Source organism: Podarcis liolepis, assembly GCF_965112155.1.
Source record: "Podarcis liolepis genome assembly, chromosome: 13".
Classification (NCBI taxonomy): Eukaryota; Metazoa; Chordata; class Lepidosauria; order Squamata; family Lacertidae; genus Podarcis; species Podarcis liolepis.
The window spans coordinates 30,402,859-30,422,675 of NC_139573.1; the positions used below are offsets into that span (position 1 = coordinate 30,402,859).

The following is a 19,817-nucleotide window of genomic DNA, read 5'->3' on the forward strand; positions in this document are numbered from 1 at the left end:
ACCCCGTCGCGGGGATTCGAACCACCAACCTTCTGATCGGCAAGCCCTAGGCTCTGGTTTAACCCACAACGCCACCCGCGTCCCTCCTTCAGTGATTTACTGGCTCCCAAATACCTCCAACTCCATCCCTACTGATCTTCTTGGGGGTTAAGTTCAGCAGAGGCGAACCCTCAGAAGCGAAGGGAATTGTGGCTTCCTCTGTGGTAGCCCCTAAATGTTGCACCCACCCTCCCCACAGAGGTGCATCTAGTGTCTTTATTGTATAGCTTTTTCTGTATGCTGAAGATGTACCTCTTTACCCAGATCTTCGGCACTTAAGGTACAGTGGTACCTTGGTTTAAGAACAGCTTAAGAACGCTGCAAACCCGGAAGTAGGTGTTTTGGTTTGTGAACTTTGCCTTGGAAGCAGAACATGTTTCGCTTCCTGTTGAGTGTGCTCCATTTGTAAACTGAGTCCCCCGCTGCGATGGGAAAGCATGCCTTGGTTTAAGAATGCTTTGGTTTAAGAACGGACTTCCGGAACGGATTAAGTTTGTAAACCAAGGTGCCACTGTATTTGCTCCATGGGACCCACCTCTTTTGCCGAATTTCGACTCTTCTCTTCCAGTGGGAGGGCTTTTGTTTGTTTTTTGAACTGTGTATTGCATTGTTGTAACCCACTCTGGGACCTTATGCTGAAGGGCTGGTAAAGGACCTTACAGATATATCATTGCCTTAGAGCGGCTTCAGACATTCTCGCAAAGGAAGCAAAGCACGTGTGTAGTAGATCTGCTCATCTGGTTCCCCGTTTTCTGCTAGAATGCAGGAGATGCACAAGGTCCCCACCTGCACACGCCTCATGTGGAAGCAAGGAAAACCAATGGATACTTTATTTGTGAATTCCCTTTTTCTCTTGTCCAGGTAACCTGCAAAAACAGGAATCCATGTTCTGCAATATCTGGCAATGGCCACTAGCAGAGGTGTTATATATATATATATATATATATATATATATATATATATATATAGCCTAGACAAGTTCATGGAATATACATCTATCAATCACAAGACACCACAGCTGCTAAGAATGGAACTTCCACAGCCAAGTGCAGTATACCTCTTATTCCTGGATAATGGGAATAAACAACAGGAGCTGGCTGTCCCTTTTAGAGCCTGCTTGTGAGCTGGCTACTCTTAAGAGACTAGATCAGGCATAGGCAAACTCCGGCCCTCCAGATATTTGGGACTACAATTCCCATCATCCCTGACCACTGGTCCTGTTAGCTAGGGATGATGGGAACTGTAGTCCCAAACATCTGGAGGGCCGGAGTTTGCCTATGCCTGGACTAGATGGATCCATCATATCACACAGGCAGTGGTGCCATTGGGACAGGACTTTAGGGCAGGCGTTGAAGGCCCCACTCAGCAGAATGATCGGGAGGTTCCCCAAGCCCAGTAGAAGCGGCCCACCACATTTTTAAATAAGCAAAACAGAACAAATTTACAGCCCCCTTCCTCTTCCCAGAGTCCCATTAAAATCCAAAATCTAAAATTACCTAACCACAACACCGGACCCAGCGTGACCATTCTCATGTTCTGAGCCTAATCAATGCAACGCCTGTGTGGCCACAACCTCAGACGAGGCATGCATAATATAATTGTGGCATTATTCTTTCTCTCTCCCCCCCCACCCCCCAGCCCAGCCTCTCCACCCTCCCTTTCACAGAGAAACCAAACAGGCACTGGCAAGGCGCACTCGTAACTTACCAAAGTAATAGGAGAAGCATGGCTGGAGGGCTGCTGCTATTTTCCAGTCCCGGCACAGGTTTCCGTCTTTGCAGCAGCTGCAAGCTCTTTGTGCTTCCTTCCTCAGGGCAAATGAGGTCTTTTCTCAGCTGTGGGGCAAGCTGCCTTGGTTGCTGCTGCTGTTCTCCTTTGCCTCTCCCTCCAACAGGGAGGTGTGGCCAGAGAGTGGTATAAAGTCCAAAGAAAGAGCTTCTCCCCCCTTCAGTACAGAGTCCCCCTTTCTACTGGAGATCAGATTCTCTGCTCTGCCAGCAACACAGTTATTTTTATTTTTATTTTTGCAATCGCCTTGCTTGCCGCTCCCTTGCTGCCCTGTAACACCTGCCTGCCTGCCTGCCATGCACTCGGGGACTGCGCCCATCACTCTGCTGCTCCTGGTACAGGTGGGCTTTTCCGTGAGCCTCGACGCCATCCAGTGCCCGCCATGCTCCGAGGAGAAGCTGGCGCGCTGCAGGGCACCCACCGGGTGCGAGGAGCTGGTGCAGGAGCCCGGCTGCGGGTGCTGCGCCACTTGCGCCTTGGCCAAAGGAATGCCCTGCGGGGTCTACACGCCGCGTTGCGGTTCCGGGCTGCGGTGCTACCCGCCGCAGGGAGTGGAGAAGCCTCTGCACACACTCATGCACGGCCAAGGGGTCTGCATGGAGCTGGCTGAAGTGGAAGCAATTCAAGAGAGCATGCAGTCCACAGGTAAGAGGGGCATCAGGCTCTCAGGCACATAAGTCTGGCAGGCAGGTCTACTGGCTGCTCCAGTTGTGGCGCAGAGGAAATGCTGAACTATGGTTTGGATGTGGGGAAGGGTGGATTTGTCTGGGGGTACCTTACCTTTGTGGGTAACGGCTTGCATTCACAGTCTTCAAGTTGCCAGCTTTGAAAACCTGCACAACCATAGCTATTGGCCAGTACCTGGAAGGAAACTGACGCCACATTGACCATCGCTGCACCCGATGCTAGATTTAACAACTTCACGCTCTCTCTTGGGACCCTTCAGAGAGCTTTGTGCTGCATGTCAGGCTCACAATATGCTTCTTGGCTGCCAACTTGTAACACAAAAATAACCTGTGCGCATGTTCAAAACGACAAGTGGCAAAAAAAATACTTGTCGCAGGTCGAGTTTCCAAGGGCTGCAGTTTCCAAGTGCACTGTCCTCTGTGGCAAGGGAAGTGTGCTCACATGTGCGGACAGTGGTGGTGGGGAGATCATCTGCTCTGTGGTGAAAGATTTGAACATGTATTTCGTATGTTCTACTGTTAGCGCTGCATGGCTCGCGGTAGTCCTTTTCCTATGCGTGAATAGTCGGGGGATAGAATGGGGCTGAAAATAACTGGTATTTCGAGTTCCTTTTGTTTATCTCCAAAGCTCTCTCGGCATAGGTTTTGGCACATGGGAGAAGCAGGGCGGTTCCAGACAGGAGCTTACTATTGCAAACGAGGGCCTTTCAGATATGGCAAATGGGGTGTTGGCAACATCTGGCGGTGGTCCCCCCCCCTTTTCATTTTAACTTACTGGATTGTACGCACTTCAAACGTGAACTGCATAGACGTGATGCTGGTCAAACTTGGGATGGGGAAAGAAAAACAAATATTAATACAGCCTGTCTGCTTATAGCTCAGTCATTAGAACATGAGACTCTTAATCTCAGGGTCCTGGGTTCAAGCCCCATGTTGGGCAAAAGATCCCTCCATTCCTTGTGGTTGGACTAGATGATCCTCAGGGTCCCTTCCATCTCTATAATTCTATGATTCTTTGACTACAGCAAGGCATGACTGTTTAAGCAATGGCTTGCACCTCTCTTGTTTAGTTTTTTCACTGTTCGTTTTTAGGTAGTGTTCATTACTTACTAATAAAAAGTATTTGAAATTATATATGGCGTTTTGATGCTGACTGCCACGCATAGACACTGTGGAAAAACTTGTGGGTACAAAGAGCAGTGAACCCCACAATTTCTAACTGGAGGCTTTTCCAGCCTCCCTAGCCATCCACCCAGTGGCAGAGCTTCATGTTCTGGCACCAGGGGGGCGGAGAGCAGGGGGGCAGGGCCGGGATCGCGCTGGCAGGGGCGGTGCGCTCCCCCCCCCGCACTCCTCTTCCTCCGCCAGTGCATCCACTCCCTCCAGTATTGGATAAGAAGGTGATTTGTCACTTTATTTGAAGTTGTTTCCTAAAGATCTCTTAATGGAGATCAGATGCGCCTGTGTAGATTTCAGCTTCCTTTTCCTTTCAGCTACGAAAGGGAGGTGTGCAGGGAAATCTTGCACACATCTAACTCGGACACACTCAAATTCAGTGGGAACAGGTTCCCAGGTGATTTGCATGTACAGAGGATTGCAGCCTAAAGTACATAAGGGGTAACTGAGGCTGCAGCCTTGGAGCAGCAGGTTGGACCAAATGACTCTTGGGACCTGTTCCAACTCTACAGTTCCATGATTCTATGTGGGGGGGTTTCTTTTTTTTAAAAAAAAGAAAACCCCAGTGGTTTTTTTGTTTTTTTATTTCCACACAAAACATCTCTACTTCAGTGTTAGCATAAGTCCTTCACGTCTAATTGCCCCAGTAACAACTGTTTCAGTGCACTGATCCGATATGCAAACATGCCAATACAAAACCTTTCTCGAGCGTAGGCTGTGCCAAGAAGTTGCAGACCACACGCGTCAAGGGCATGTAAATAGTATTCAGCCATGACTGTTCAGGGCCTCTGACCCGGAATGTCTTGGAGTGCTAGTGTCAATCAGGACCACCTATTTCTGCTGCATAGAGCTACATCCTTAAAGAGAGAAAGAATGGAAGGTCGATCTTGGAGATAAAGTGACGAATGATGTTTTTTTCTTCCTTTGAAACTGGGAGGAAAGAAATTGCAGTGAAGAAATTTGGTTTGTATTCCCTCTTTGCCACCCCATAACTCCCATACCCATATTTTTTGAGAAGAAATGCACAAACCTTCGAGATGCACAAAGAATGGTGTTAGAAGTAATGTGTAAAAAAGGTAAAGGGACCCCTGACCGTTAGGTCCAGTCGTGGCCGACTCTGGGGTTGCGGCGCTCATCTCGCTTTATTGGCTGAGGGAGCCGGCGTACAGCTTCCGGGTCATGTGACCAGCATGACTAAGCCGCTTCTGGCGAACCAGAGCAGCGCACGGAAACGCCGTTTACCTTCCCGCCAGAGCAGTACCTATTTATCTACTTGCAATTTGACGTGCCTTTGAGCTGCTAGGTTGGCAGGAGCAGGGACCGAGCAACAGGAGCTCACCCCATCACGGGGATTCGAACCGCCAACCTTCTGATCTGCAAGTCCTAGGCTCAGTGGTTTAACCTACAGCACCACCCGCGTCCCTAGAAGTAATGTGAGTGATATCTAAATGTTTCACTATTGTGCCATCATGCTGTAGAAAAAAATAAATAACCAGTGCACATACTGGTACAGAAAGGTGTACCCACACCTACATACAGGGGTGCCAAGTTGAATAAAATATTTTTTGGGGGGTGCAAGTAAGCCCCACTTCATAATCGATCACATGATGCGGTGCATGCACACCATTTGAATGGCAATGCCCATCAAATATTTTAGAGGGGAGTTGAAGACCCCTCGGCTCCTATGAGTTGGTTCCTATGCCTGCGTATGCCCAGAAAGTTAAAAAAAAACCCCACTTTGGAGGGGGGGTGGGAAGAGAGGAGAGGCAATCGAGGTGAAGCCTGACTCTCCACCAACAGGAGTGGACAGGGCACAGTGGTGAGATGTTTGGGGTGGAGAAGGCACTGAAAGGATGTGATTCATTCTATGCTGTGCAAGGCACATTGCGATTGCAGCATCCAGCAAATACTGGGAAATAAGAGACTGGTTAGTGCTGGAAGGCTCCTGTCTGGAAGCAACCATTGGCTGGTATTCTAAGAACATGCATGGCTGCAAGCGACAGGTTCTGCAAAAAGTGCCCTGGCCTAATTCACCTGGCCAGCTATTCTCCCTTTACGAGCAGCCAGAAGCTTGACAGGCAGCCACTGGCAAGTGACACTTCCACAGCGTAGAGAGGGAGAATATCATCTCCTAATTGCAACTGAGCCATCCGCTAAAAGGCACAGCTACAGGGCTGACATGAGAGTCAGTTGGCAACCTTGGATTATTTAATGGGCTTTAAATGTGTGACATTTAATGTACGCGGGTGGCATTGTGGCCTAAACCTAAGCCTAGGGCTTGCCGATCAGAAGGTCGGCGCTTCAGATCCCCACAACGGAGTGAGCTCCCGTTGCTCGGTCCCAGCTTCTCCCAACCTAGCAGTTTGAAAGCATGCCAGTTCAAGTAGATAAATAGGTACCACTCCGGGGGGAAAGTAAACAGCATTTTTGTGCGCTGTTCTGGTTCGCGAGAAGCGGCTTAGTCATGCTGGCCACATGACACGGAAGCTGTACGCCGGCTCCTTCGGCCAGTAAAGCGAGATGAGAGCCGCAACCCCAGAGTTGTCCGCGACTGGACCTAACGGTCAGGGGTACCTTTAAGTGTGCTACATTTTCAGTGACATACAAAGAAATACCATACTAAGGGATCTCGTGTACCCCTGGGGTCCTGTGTCCAGTTCTGGGCACCACAGTTTAAGAAGGCTATTGACAAGATAGAACGTGTGCAGAGGAGGTGACCAAGGTGGAAACCAAGCCTTATGAGGACCGGTTGAGGGAGTTGGGTATGTTTAGCCTGGGAAAGAGGAGACTGAAAGGCATATGACAGCTTTCTTCAAATACCTGTTGCACGGAAGATGGCACAAGGTTGTTTTCCGCTGCCCCAGAGGGTAGGACCCAAACCAATGGATTCAAATTACACGAAAGGAGTGTCTGACTAAACACCAGGAATAACTTTCTGACAGAGATGTTAGACAGGGCTACCTTGGAAGGTGGCGGACTCTCCTTCATTGGAGGTTTCTAAACGGAGAGCAGATGGACATCAGTAATTCCTTCAGGGGGTGGACAATGACCTTTTAGTTCCTTCCCAACTCTACACTTTTATGGTTCTGTGTGTTTTTCAAAAACCCACAGTGTTTTTATTTAAAAAATCACCGTGCAAAATGTCGGAACACAGGGGTACCAACTTGAATAAAATATTGTGGGTCCCAGGTAAGCCCCAAACTGCATAATCAATCACAAGGTAAAGGTAAAGGACCTCTGGATGGTTAATTTCAGTCAAAGGCGACTATGAGATGCACTGCTCATCTCGCTTTCAGGTCGAGGGTGCCGGCGTTTGTCCACAGACAGCTTTCCAGGTCAGGTGGCCAGCATGACTGAGCCACTTCTGGCACAACAGAACACCATGACGGAAACCAGAGCACACAGAAATGCCGTTTACCTTCCCACAGCAGCGGTACCTATTTATCTACTTGCACTGGCATGTTTTCGAACTGCTAGGTTGGCAGGATCTGGGACCGAGCAACGGGAGCTCACCCCATCATTGGGATTTGAACCGCCAACCTTCTGAATGGCAAGCCCAAGAGGCTCAGTGGTTTAGACCACAGCGCCACCTGTGTCCCTCCAATCACAAGACCACACATGCACACCATTTGAATGGCAATTCCCATCAACTTTGGGGGTCTCTGGCCCCCTCAGATATTTTTTGGGGGGGGCAAAGGGACCTCGACCCTAGGAATTGGCTCCTATGTCTGAACTTCAATTTCTGTAAGCTGGCTGCTGGAAATCTATGCTGTACAGATATCCCTGCCCTTTGGCCCAACACATATAAGCAAATAAGAAGCTTGACTGGGGCGGGGGGCCAGAATGCAGACCACCTACCTGCCTCTGGGCCTGCAAATACCAGATCCATTAACTCCTTCCATCTTGTCCGGTTCTCTGCTGTGCTTTCAGTCTTGAAAATCACAGGTGGTAGGTTTGTTGTGTTGCTCTGTGTGAAGGCCACAGTCCACCAAACGTCTGGCACCATGTGCCTCCTGTATGAACTCTCCACAAGCTTAGTTAATGCAAATTTAAACTTTATTCTTGATGAGGCTTGGGAGCCTGCACCCAGCAGTAACTAACCCAGCCAGGCCACACCTCTGAGTTAGCTGCTCTCCAGGAACTGGCTTCCTGGGTCACAGCGGTTTCTTTTTAAGGGGCCACATACTAGATGTTTAATTGATAATGCATACATCCCACTCAGAATACTCCTTTTTTTAAATCACTGTTGGCAAACTGGCTCTCTAGTTAACTTTTTGTTTTGGTTTTAACTTGCCATGGACATAGAACTAGTTATAAGGCACAGTTTGGCAGCGGAGGAAGTGTTCAGCTGTGTGCCTTGCAAATGGAGAATATGCATGGCTGTCTAGCTCCTCTCAAAATACCATTAAGCTCAGATCCTCCAAGAGTTTCTATTTTCCAGGGACTTTCCTGATTTAAAGAAGCCATCCCGGTTTCTGATCTGATCCCTGAATGTCCCACTTTGCGCCTTAAAGGTAAAGGGACCCCTGACCATTAGGTCCAGTCGTGACTGACTCTGGGGTTGCGGCGCTCATCTCACTTTACTGGCCGAGGGAGCCGGTGTACAGCTTCCGGGTCATGTGGCCAGCATGACTAAGCTGCTTCTGGCGAACCAGAGCAGTGCACGGAAATGCCATTTACCTTCCCGCTGGAGTATTTATCTACTTGCACTTTGATGTGCTTTTGAACCGCTAGGTTGGCAGGAGCAGGGACCGAGCAACGGGAGCTCACCCCATCGCGGGGATTCAAACCGCCGACCTTCTGATCAGCAAGTCCTAGGCTCTGTGGTTTAACCCACAGTGCCACCCGCGTCCCTCCTTTGCGCCTTAGGATGTCCCTATTTTCTTTGTAGCATTGTTGGAGGATATGGAGTTATCCAACCCCCTGAAGGCAATCCTGTATAGGGAAGCTTTTTAAAAAAAGGTTTTATTGTCTTTTTATATATGCTGGAAGCTGCACAGAGTGGCCGGGGCAACCCAGTAAGATATGTGGGGTATAAATAGTAAAGTTATCATTACGGAATGGGAGGCCGTCCCTATTTTCATCAGAGAAATGTTGGAGGGTATGTAAGCTTAGACTCTGGCTGTGCACCACTGATGGAAACATACACACAAGCAGCAAAAAATAATAAGACTTAGTAGGCTATGGGAAATCAGACGAAATTGTCTGTATGCTGTAATTGCAGTGCACCTTACATACCACAGAACGAATTGCATTCATTTCAGGGTTGTTCTCACCATGTCCTGTCCACTCCAGTGGGTGGGAATGCCAAAGTCTCCCCGCCCCAGACACCCACCTCCTTTCCAACCCCTTTTATTTATTTATTTTGCCAAGTGCATAAAGCTGAAGTTAAACGTGCGTAAGTTGAGGCCTTCCTGTATTTAACATCTTGAGCTCCTTGGAAAACCACCTTGAGTTCAACCTTGTTGGAAAAGTGAAATGCAAATACCAAACCAAATCAAGATCGGAGATGACTCTCGTGGTTCTTTCCCAACTCTACCATTCTAGTATAAATAAAAAAGCAGACCGTGGCAAAGATAAGAGCCCTTGTTTGCAAGGCAGATTTGTATATGAGCCTTTGGGTAGAAAATACAACTTATTCCCTATGTGTGGCCTGGGAATCAAGCAACTGAGATCACTTTCCCCTTTATCATGAACTGCCTGGTGTAAGGGCCATCCATTATCAATCAGGATGCAAGGAGATTAGGGAGGGATTGACAACAGGAGGTTGCTAGATGCTCCTACTGCCTGCATTTTATCAAGGTCACTCCATATTTCCTGGTACTTGTCCCTGGCAAATTGCTGTCTCTCTGTTATGCCTTGGGGGAAGGGATACCTTTAAAAGAACGTGCTGGTAGAGTGCTCACATGTACACTATCTTAGTTTCCGCCAACACACCCAAGAGTCAAAATAAAAAAATTCCTTCCAGTACCACCTTAAAGACCAACTAAGTTAGTTCTTGGTATGAGCTTTCGTGTGCATGCACACTTCTTCAGATACACTGAAACAGTTGCCAGATCCTTCTATATAGTGAGAAGGTGGGGAGGGGTATTACTCAGAAGGGTGGTGGGAATGGGAGATTGGCAGATAGCTGAGATGAGCCTGTTGACGACTCTTAACGACTGCAATAGGTCTTACAGGAAAAGGCAAGGGGTGAGAAGGTGAAAGTTTCCTACTGGAAGGAATTTTTTTATTTTGACTATGGCAGACCAACACGGCTACCTATCTGTAACTACACCCAAGAGTGTTAAGGTTGCTGAATGTGTTTTGATTCTGCGGTGAGTACCATCCGATCCATGGCAGGGTGGAACATTATATTAAACTTTAAGCTCTCGCAGCTCCAACCCCAGCCCCAGCCTTGACCCCTATGGCCAGCTTATTAACACAAACTGCTTCAGATGCAGCGGCTATCATACCTTTCCAAGTGTCCCAATTTTCCAGGGACCGTTCCAGAATTATGAAAGCCATCCGGGCTTCTGATTTGCTTCTGAAATGTCGCCATTTCCCCTGCCAGTGCTGTCGCCGTTGAGCTCAGGAAGGAGGATGAACTGGCCCTTGTCCTGAGTGGCAGAAAGGGAGCATCCCATTGCCTCTCCATGGCCACAGCTGATGGCCTCCTCCCTTGGGCAGCTCGTAGTGGATATGGCTGCTGCCACCAAGGCCCAGCTCTGCGATGGAAACAGAGAGTAGGGTGTGAAGAAAGGGGGAGAGGAGCGGAGCACAAGGAATCTTGAATTATTATTTTTAATGCTTTGCGTCTAATCTTACCCCTTTCTAAAATGTATTTATGGTGTGTTTTTCTTTTGGTAAATCTACGAATAATAAAATCAGGATTAAGGGGTTTCCTCAGGACAGTTGAAGGCATGTGTGCTCTGTCCCGTTGATGTAGTGCTATTGCATTCACCCTTCCTCTGACAGGAAATTCTTGGTGGGGGGACGGCAAAAAATGGGGGGGGCGGTTTGAGGAGGGTCAGTTGCGGAGTGAGATATGTCCCTATTTTCATTTGAGGAATGTCGGAGGGAATGGGCTATTGTAGATTCAGGGCGCTTCCAGGCTTTTGCTCTTGGGGGTGGGACCTACCCACAAATTCAGGCTCTGCCATGATAGCTGATGGTGAAGTCTTGCTCAGCAAACCCATTTCCCTCAGCGATCAGACTTTTGCCAAAAGGCAAATGATGGGGAAATGCCCTTGGCTAGCACTTGCTTTGACACGACGTCATCTAACCGCCCTCCTTGCAAAACAGATAGTGATAAATACTCGGTAAACAGGTGGTTTGGAAGCACCCTCAGGGTAAAATAAATAGCACAGCATATGGGAAGGCTTTCATCCGAACCGCTGGTGATTTGTGCGGTCTCTCAGGCAGTGATTCTTGGTGTGAGGCTGTGTACCCTTTACTCTGCATCTGGCACGCTCCCAACCACAGTTTTGCACATTAGCCACACTCCACACCCATCCTGTCACTTCTTCAGGAAATGCCGCCTTTTGATGCATTCCCACCTCAAACCGGCTTTGAACCAAATTGAGAATTGAGCCACCTCGCTGTGTTTAAGCCAGCAATGTGTGCACAGCAGTTTTAGTTACAAATACACAGGAGGCGCTCTGTGTTCATTTGTGAAATACGAGGGTGAGGGTTACCACTTTCTGGGGTGTGTACCTACGCCTCAGAGCCAGCCCAAGATATTTGGCTGTGTGAGGCAAGAGACAAGGTGGTGCCACCAACCCTCCCTATTTCTCATACAGATGTCAGCCACTTGAATTTGAATTCCAGCACTGGCAACATGACAACATCTTCTATCCACTTGAGGGCGATAGGCCAACTCAGGGGACAAAGGGCAGGCCACACGGCATGCACCTCTCTTCTCCAAAGCCTTGCCACTGCCAACTCTGCTCTGCAGCATCAGCCAACCAAGGTGGCTGCTTCACTCTACTTTATGGGAGGGCTGGTCCTGTTGGTATGCTTCTAGCAACAGCCTGAACCTGCAGAAATTATATATATATATATATATATATATATATATATATATATATATATGCTTTCGTAGATTTTCACGGGTACAGGAATGCAGGTTTTGGTGTCTTCGGGTGTCTTCCCGTGTAAGAGTTGGGGTGTCTAGGCGACGTTATATATATATATATATGGGCACATATATATATATATGGGCACATACATATATATATATGGGCACAGACCTAAACAGTGTAGAAGGTGTCGCTTGTCCTGAATCTCCCAACATTTAGTTTCATTGGGTGTAATTAGTTAAAGAACTTAAATGTCTACATCAGGGTCCTGGATTAATTTGAGCCTAGAGAGGTGAAGTCAGGGCTGGCTCAAGACATCTTGCTGCCTGAGGCGGACAAAATGGCACCTCCCATTCCATGTAGAGAAGTAGCTTGGAGCAGTAATTGATTCTTAGTTCAACACTGGTGATGGGATGGCACACCTGAGAGAAAGAGGCTCACTTAGGGGGCTCTGTGTAACAGAGAGAGCGCTCCTTCAACATCTCATTGCCCTTCCCGCCGTATCTGCTACCCAAGGCAGCTGCCCCACTCTGCCTAACAGTAGGGCCAGTCTCGTGTGGAATGTAGGGATGGATAGATCTGTCAATTTTGGTTCTCTCTCTCTCTCTCTCTCTCTCTCTCTCTCTCTCTCTCTCTCATTTTTCCAATGTTAAATTCAGTTATCCACACTTCTGCAGCAATTTTTGATTTATAAAAAAATCATCACGAAAATTTGTCAACGTATTAGTGTGAACTTCACCTAATAAACAGGTTTTTGTATGCAGTTTTCAGTAAGGTACACACTTTTGCAAGGACTTTCTCCCTATGTAACACATTTTCTATGTATGCATTTTATCCACACTTTCCCCTAATACAAACATTTTTGCAAGCAATGTTTGGTTGGAGAACTGCACTGCAAAATTCAGAGAAGGGTGAATTTTGAAGGATTCCTGAGTTTTGGTTCACATATTGTTTCGCAAAGTGTGAATTAGGTAGGTTTACCTTGGGCATCATTGAGGTCATACTATTTCAGACGCAAGCTGGGATTCCAGCAATGGTCTCCTCCATTGCAACTCTAGTTTGAGAGCCTTTCTCTCACTTAAGCGTACTTTTGTGGTACCTTTACTTCTAGATTGAAATGCTGAAGAGCCTCAAACTGATGATCCTAAAAGATTTAAACCAGAGGGCTGGATCCAGAAGTGGCCTAACCACCATGGGACATTTCAACAGTCAGAACTGACTAGGGAATGTGACTCTCTAATGTGGTAGTTAACTGAAGATGGAAGAAAAAGATGGGATCTTGTACATCAGTGAATCTTCCCATGATTTTAAATACATATTTAACCCTCCTCTTCTGTCTTCTACCTTCCATGTTACCCTTATGTATCTTCACTTGCCGCACCATTCAGAAATATGTTGACTGGCTCATTTACTTAAGGCATCTGAATTGTTTTAATAAAAAAATAAAATCCCCCATTCTTAGCCAGGACTTCTGCATCTTTTAAGAGCAGGATGACAAGCAGAGTTCAAGAGGTGACATTTCCCATCACTTCATTTCCATCAGGGAAAAACGTCTTCTTAAAGGCATGCAATTATTTAAGACTGACCAAGAATGCTTCCTGGCATTGTTCTCTAGACAGGGGGAAACCTAACATTGCATTGAAAGCACACCTAGAGACTGCAACTGGGATTTTTAAATGAAAAAATTAATGTTCACCAACGTACAAGCTTATGAACCCTACTGAAATTAGAATTACTTCTGAGTTAATAAGTTTTGTATTGGAGTATTAGTGTGACCTCCTGATGATTTATGTTGTCTCCTTTTTGCTTCCACGGATGGCTTTTAATGTGTGTCCCGGTGAACTAAGGATGCATGATGGGGCGGGTGGGACTTCATGACCATTTTGCGCTAGATTCAGCCCCTCTTACTTGCTAACACACATTACACCACACGAAAGGAAATGTGCTGTTTGCCTCTGAATCTTTACTGGCAACTGGCCAGAGGGCTGCAAGTCTTCTACACAACCCCAATCATTCAACGCAATAAATCAACTTCTTCCTTTGAGAAAAAAATATATAACTTAAATGGCTGCCTTTAAGTACCCTTGAGTGCGGAAATGTGTGATCAAGGGCTTTCAAAAAGTCTTCATGGATTAAGGATCCAGGGAGTTGAAAACATACAGGAGAGTGCAGAAGTTGGCATCCTGAAAATCGACTTTTGGCTTTCTAGTTGCTCAGAGTCTTGAACGTATGTGGGCAATGCCTGGTGGCATCACAGAAACGGGGGTGGTTTCTGGATGCGATTTCTGCTAGTCTAGGCATGGGGCTTCAGAACCACGCCATGTTCCACACCAGATGATAGGATAAGAAATGCACGGACATTTGCTTAGCTAACACACTTCATGCAAGTCACAAACGTAGGGTCAGTTTGGCACAGGTTTGCCTTGTCAAAGATGCTATCTTGCCAGAAGCTCAAATAATGTGGCCTAGCACCTGAAATCACCTCATCTTAAAAGATGCAGAAGTCCTGACTAGGAATGGGAGATTTTTTTCTTCTTATAATGCAGGCATTGTGAAGGCCTCTGTTGGTTCTCTCCCCCCCCCCCATGACTTTTCTTGATGGCACTGTTTTCCCCATGCTGGATAGTGTGTGGGCACATATCTTCCTGATGTTTGGCTCGAAGAGAGCAGAAGCCCAGCTGCTTCTCAGACTTGAGTTATCATGAAGGTTTTGTTTGGTTCGAATCATGGCATCCCAAAGGATACAACCCTGGAAATTGCAGCAGGAAACTGGCTTCCCTGCCTCCAGTGGAAACTGGGAATACAAGGCATCCAGGAAACAGCTGAGGCATCATAGGACCAGTTTTGGAGAATGAAGGCTGCGGAAAGGCTTCCTCCATCAGCGGACAGGAAAAACTTTCCCATCACTTGTTGGGATTGAGAAGTGACCTCGACTGTACATTGTGGTATGTCAAAGTGGCTTACCATGAACGTGCAACTGTGCTCATGCATATGTGCACCTGCCATGCTTCTCATTTCCCTAAGCTGAAAACAAGCCAGTGTTGTCTTAGCATTGTGTGCAAATCATTACGTGTGATTTCTTGCCAAACACTTGACGAGAGCTAGGAGCAAACCTTGATTTTGTTCATTTTAACTGATTTGACTGCTAGTTTTACCTATTTCTTTTGCGCTAAGTGTTGCATTATCATTATCTTATTATTTAAAATAACAAATCAATAATAATAATAACATGGAACAATAATTAGTATTTGTGCATGTATAATCTGCAATCTGCCCTAGGCTCAGGAAAGATGAAGGATATGATAAAACATTCTAAATAAATAAAGTTGTGTGCTTGCTTCCCTTCCAGTTTGTCCTCTAAACTGAGTAATGTAATGCGCTTAAGATGTAAGGTCTAATTAAGATCTTCAAACTGGATAATATTATTTTTATTTAAAAAACATTTTGAGGTGAGGTGAGCAGTACTGTACACAGTATTCTAAATGTGGTTGCACCATAGATTGATATGTCAGTTTTGTTTTCAAATCATTGTAATGATCTGAGGAGAAACCAAGGTACCCTGGTTTCTCTTTAGATCACATAAATCTTTTGCCTTCTACTAAATATTTCTGTGGAGAAATCATTGTAACAAGGTTGGCAGCTACCATAATTTTTCTCTCTCTCCTTCCTTCCTTCCTTCCTTCCTTCCTTCCTTCCTTCCTTCCTTCCTTCCTTCCGTCCTTGATAGATACATACATATGTGAGGGGATAGGTCTATTGGTGGCTCCTACCTTTGAGAGCCAAAACATTGTATTCTAGAGTCTAACAACAAGAGAGATTTGCAGACATTTCCTGCGATGAACATCCCTAGGATGTCCGGCTGCCACACAAGACAGTGTGCTGATCTAGAACGCCATGCCTGAAGTTTACATGGATGAGTGGAATCCTCCTGGACCAAACTGCTGATTTCTTGCTTGTATTTTCTACCCAGCAGACACTGCTGGGTGAGTGGGTTAATGTGTAGCCCAGAGAGTAAACATTTTTGCCTCGTGTGTCTCCTCACTACCAGGAACAGAATCTCCTGAAATTGTTATTTTTGGCTCTGTCCTTTGTAGGGTGACAAAGGGTAATCGATGCCCTTGGCAGTGGTGGTGAGGAAGGAGGCAGAGATAGGAAAGGAGGAGGGTGCCGGGGGAGGGAAGGAGCAAAGGTGGTTTAAAGGTACAAGTTGGCAAGAGGGTTGTTTTTCTAGGAATTTTTTTTTAAGGCCCGTGTTTTGGGAAGAAGGTTCTTTGTCTACCTGTTGCTGACCGAGTCTGATGTAAAGGGAAAAGTACTTTGTGTCACTTTCTTTGGCAGTAAGCAAAGGCAACCAATTAAGATTAAAAACATGCCTTTAAATGAGTATTGGTGATGGTGACGGAAGAAGACATTTGAAAATTATGAAGGATGGGACAAAATGCAATCTCCGCCTCATACCTGGGAACTTGGTTGCTAGGCAACAGAAAAGCCACAATGCTTCTCTCCCCATCTTATGGTTTGCTAAGTAAAAAAATAAGAAAAGGAAGCTCCAGGATGCAGTGCTCCATTCATTTTAGTTGCCAGGCAACAGAGTCTACAGCTAACTGTGTCCCCCTCTTGTGGTAGTTACTAACCATTGTAAGTATTATCAGATATTAGGGTTGCTTCTTTAATGCAGGGCTGAGGAACTAGCGGCCCTCCAGATGATAAACCTCACGCTTACCTCAGCCCCAACCATTATGGTCAATGACATGGGGAGATGGGAATTGTAGTCCAGCAACACTTAGAGGGCTGCAGGTTTCCACCCTTGATGTAGTAGAAGGCACTGAATTTTGTCTTTTTCATGGTTTGGATACCTGTATTACCGATTTGGTTCTGTGCTTTTTCACAAATACTGTCTCTCTACAGCCCCAAATATGTTTTAATTTCCCTCTGTCCCTTCCCCCTCAATCAGGCATGGTCTCCCTTGCTGGCTTTGATGAAACAACTGCTGACTTGTTCTGGATCGACTTTCTCTCTACTCTGCCTCCACTTTCATAATCAAAGGCTGAGGCCTTTGTTTCCCCAGTGAATATTAGCCAAATCTGCCCAGGCCAAAATGTGATGAATTATTATTATTGATGATAATAATAAGGCTTTTGAAAAACAAACTACTAGATAACTAATGAAGGGCAGGTGTGCTGGTGGTGCTTAGCCATCCAAACCAGATGGACAGTCTACTAGCAAGGAGTCTACTACTCAAGCAGCAGTTGTTTAGGGAGATGATTCTGGGTGGGGTGGCTGTATAAATGTAGCCATAAATGTCATCTGAGGTTGGCCATGGGATTTTTTGCATTGTCATAGAAGAAACTTGAGTATGACGTTCAGATTTTCTGCTGACACTGTAAAAGGGCCAAGTGTGCACCTTTTGGAATGTGCAAAGACAACTGAGCCACTTGCTAGTAGTATGTCTCTGACAGGAATGGCCCACCATTTGAGATCTTGCACGTCTGATAGTTGTTGAGGGAATTTCATGCGGTGCCAGTTTGACATGTCTCAATGCTGCCAGGGTTTGAAAATGCGTTTTTGCCAATTCCCTCCTTCTAAAATACGTGAGTCCTTTTGCTGAAAAGTTGGCCATCTCTACACTGCCACATTCTGGAGATTAATTAGCAGAGCGTAGATAGCTTCCTGCTTGGGAACCACACTTTGCAGACCCTCCAAGTGTCCCTGTTTTCCAGGGATGTCTGTGATTTAGAGAAGCCGTCCCAGTTTCTGATTTGATCCCGGAATGTCCTATTTTTCCTTAGGACATCCCAATTTTCATTGGAGAAATGTTGGAGGGTATGACTTTGGTATTTTATTAGAAAACAGAATCTTGAGTTTCTGAAACTCAGCATGGAAAAACCATGCTAAAGGCAGCATCTTCATGCGGACCTCCTCCTGTCTTTGCTGGTAAAGGAGCATGCAAATTTGCAAATTCCAAAGAGGCCTCATTCATAGCATTGCCAACTTTGTTTTGTTGCTGACAAGGGCTTCTGTGCCTGTAATGAGAAGCAAACCATTAGCTGGTGCAGCTTTGCCCCCTCAAGTGCATCTGCATGCCGGGAGAAATTTCATTTGGTGAATTTATATTTTCCATCTGTTAAAGGCAAAAGAGCTGTGTGAGGGGAGGAAAGGTGGAAACGCTAATTATTCAGACAATAAATGGCAAAGCAGTATATTCTGTTACAGCAGTTAAAAATATGGCGAGTCACTGATAACTGGAGTACAGAGTACTGGGCTTAACAGACATATGGCATGATTTGGTGTCAGCCACCTTCATGCAATATGTATTTATATGAAGGGAAAAGGCCCTGTTATAAATATGAAGTACCGTATTTTTTGCTCTATAAGACGCACCAGACCATAGGACGCACCTAGTTTTGGGAGGAGGAAAACAAGAAAAAAAAATATTCTGAATCTCAGAAACCAGAACAACAAGAGAGATTGCTGCGCAGCGAAAGCAGCGATCCCTCTTGCTGTTCTGGCTTCTGGGATAGCTGTGCAGCCTGCATTCACTCCATAAGACTCACACACATTTCCCCTTACTTTTTAGGAGGGAAAAAGTGAGTCTTATAAAGCAAAAAATATGGTATTTTGGCTTTTTAAAAATTGTCCTATGTAACTTGGTGACTCCATTGGGAGACTTTTCTGAAACCACTAGACTTTATACTTTTGGTCTATGAGGATTAAAATAAGGGACACACACACTCTAGTGACTAGTTCTTTTTAAGCTCATACCTACATCCCACCTAGGCAGATTGGTTCTGTGACGCCAAGCCAGAAAACTGCTATTTCTGCTCTTGAATCCAAATAACCTTGCTTAAGGAATTGGGATGTGAGACTGTTGACTTTTGCCGCATGAGGAACACTGACAAATTGGGAATCAGGCCTTTGTCATGGTGCAATATAGGAAATTAGGGCCAGCTTTTCCTTCCAGATCTGCATCTGTGATCAAATTTCCTTTCCCAATTGTGGCCAATTCCTCCCTCCCTCCTCCTCCTTTCCACGTTCCAGTGACCTTATTTTAAAAAGGTTCTGTTTGTATCTGGCTTCATTCAAAATGTTTTTATTTGCTCCCATTTAAATTCAACACTCTTGGAGATCGAGAGAGAAAGGGAGAAACTTCAATTTTTGCAGAACAGGCCAAGACCACTTCCTCTGCCCCAAGCAGTTTCCGTAATGGGCACCAGAAACGCAAACATTTCTGCATGTTACGCAGTTTGGTCAGGCTGGGGTTTGGGGGGTGCATTTGAAGCTTATCCCACAATCCCACAAGGTATGTAGCCACTCTTTTTAACCTACCCACTATTTCTGCAGCCTGACAAGTTTTGTAGTGTAAAAGAAGTTCAGCAACAAGCTAAACTCAGGCTAACTTCTAAGACTAACTTCTGTCCTCCAGCATGTCAAAAGCCACCACATGGATTTAACCAGGCCTGGAGTTGTTTCAGCTGCTAAGGCAGACCCTCCAAGTATCCCTATTTTTCAGGGACAGCCCCAGATTTACAGACGCTGTCCCAGTTTCTGATTTGATCCTGGAATATCCTGCTTTTCCTCAGAACAGGGGACACTGTGGCTTCCCTGAAAGGCCCCTGGTAGTAGTCGTATACACATGAAGCAGAGGAGTTATTGAGAAACCCTTAGCCTGGCTTTCGGAACTATAATTCCCAGGTGTGTCTAGGCAGAAGGACATAAAAAGGAAAGGCAGCCATGCTGGTCCAAAAAACTCCAAAATCCACAGCTAGGAAACAGCATTTTTTAGAACCAACCAAAAATGCCGCAAAATACTGAGGGAGCTTTCATGTTTCAGAAGGAGGGAGGGACCTTTATATCATTTGACATTTGCAAGCGTAGGCCTTGACAGGCCTCTTGGCTGGTATTCTGGAGGGCAGCCCTTCTTTTGAAGATTCCTTTCCATGGGAAACAATGAACAGAAGGGGGAGGGCAGGCTGAGAAAGGAAACAGCAAAAGAAATTTTACCAGCTACTGGTACCAGACTTTAACTCTGAGGGGAAGCGGGCTGCAGCAGGGCAGTCCTGTGCATCTT

At 46.1% G+C, this 19,817-nt stretch overlaps 2 protein-coding genes across 3 annotated transcripts in view; one reads left to right on the forward strand and one right to left on the reverse strand.

Annotated features, from left to right (window-relative positions):
• The window catches only part of LOC310690521 (uncharacterized protein), a 49,997-nt gene extending 48,111 nt beyond the window's left edge, over positions 1-1,886 (reverse strand). The window contains exons 1-2 of one of the 2 annotated variants that reach the window (XM_083469600.1): positions 1,747-1,886; positions 826-905 (exon numbers count right to left, since the gene is read on the reverse strand). The gene's annotated coding sequence lies outside the window, so the exon portion shown is untranslated. The remainder of the gene's footprint in view (positions 1-825; positions 906-1,746) is intronic. The other variant, XM_083469601.1, reaches the window with a different exon arrangement.
• Positions 1,887-1,969: 83 nt separating this feature from the next.
• Positions 1,970-19,817, forward strand: part of IGFBP4 (insulin like growth factor binding protein 4) — a 39,702-nt gene continuing 21,854 nt past the window's right edge. Inside the window, exon 1 of the mRNA XM_083470274.1 lies at positions 1,970-2,472. Coding sequence (XP_083326400.1) covers positions 2,124-2,472 — 349 coding nt within the window. The 5' untranslated portion in view covers positions 1,970-2,123. The remainder of the gene's footprint in view (positions 2,473-19,817) is intronic.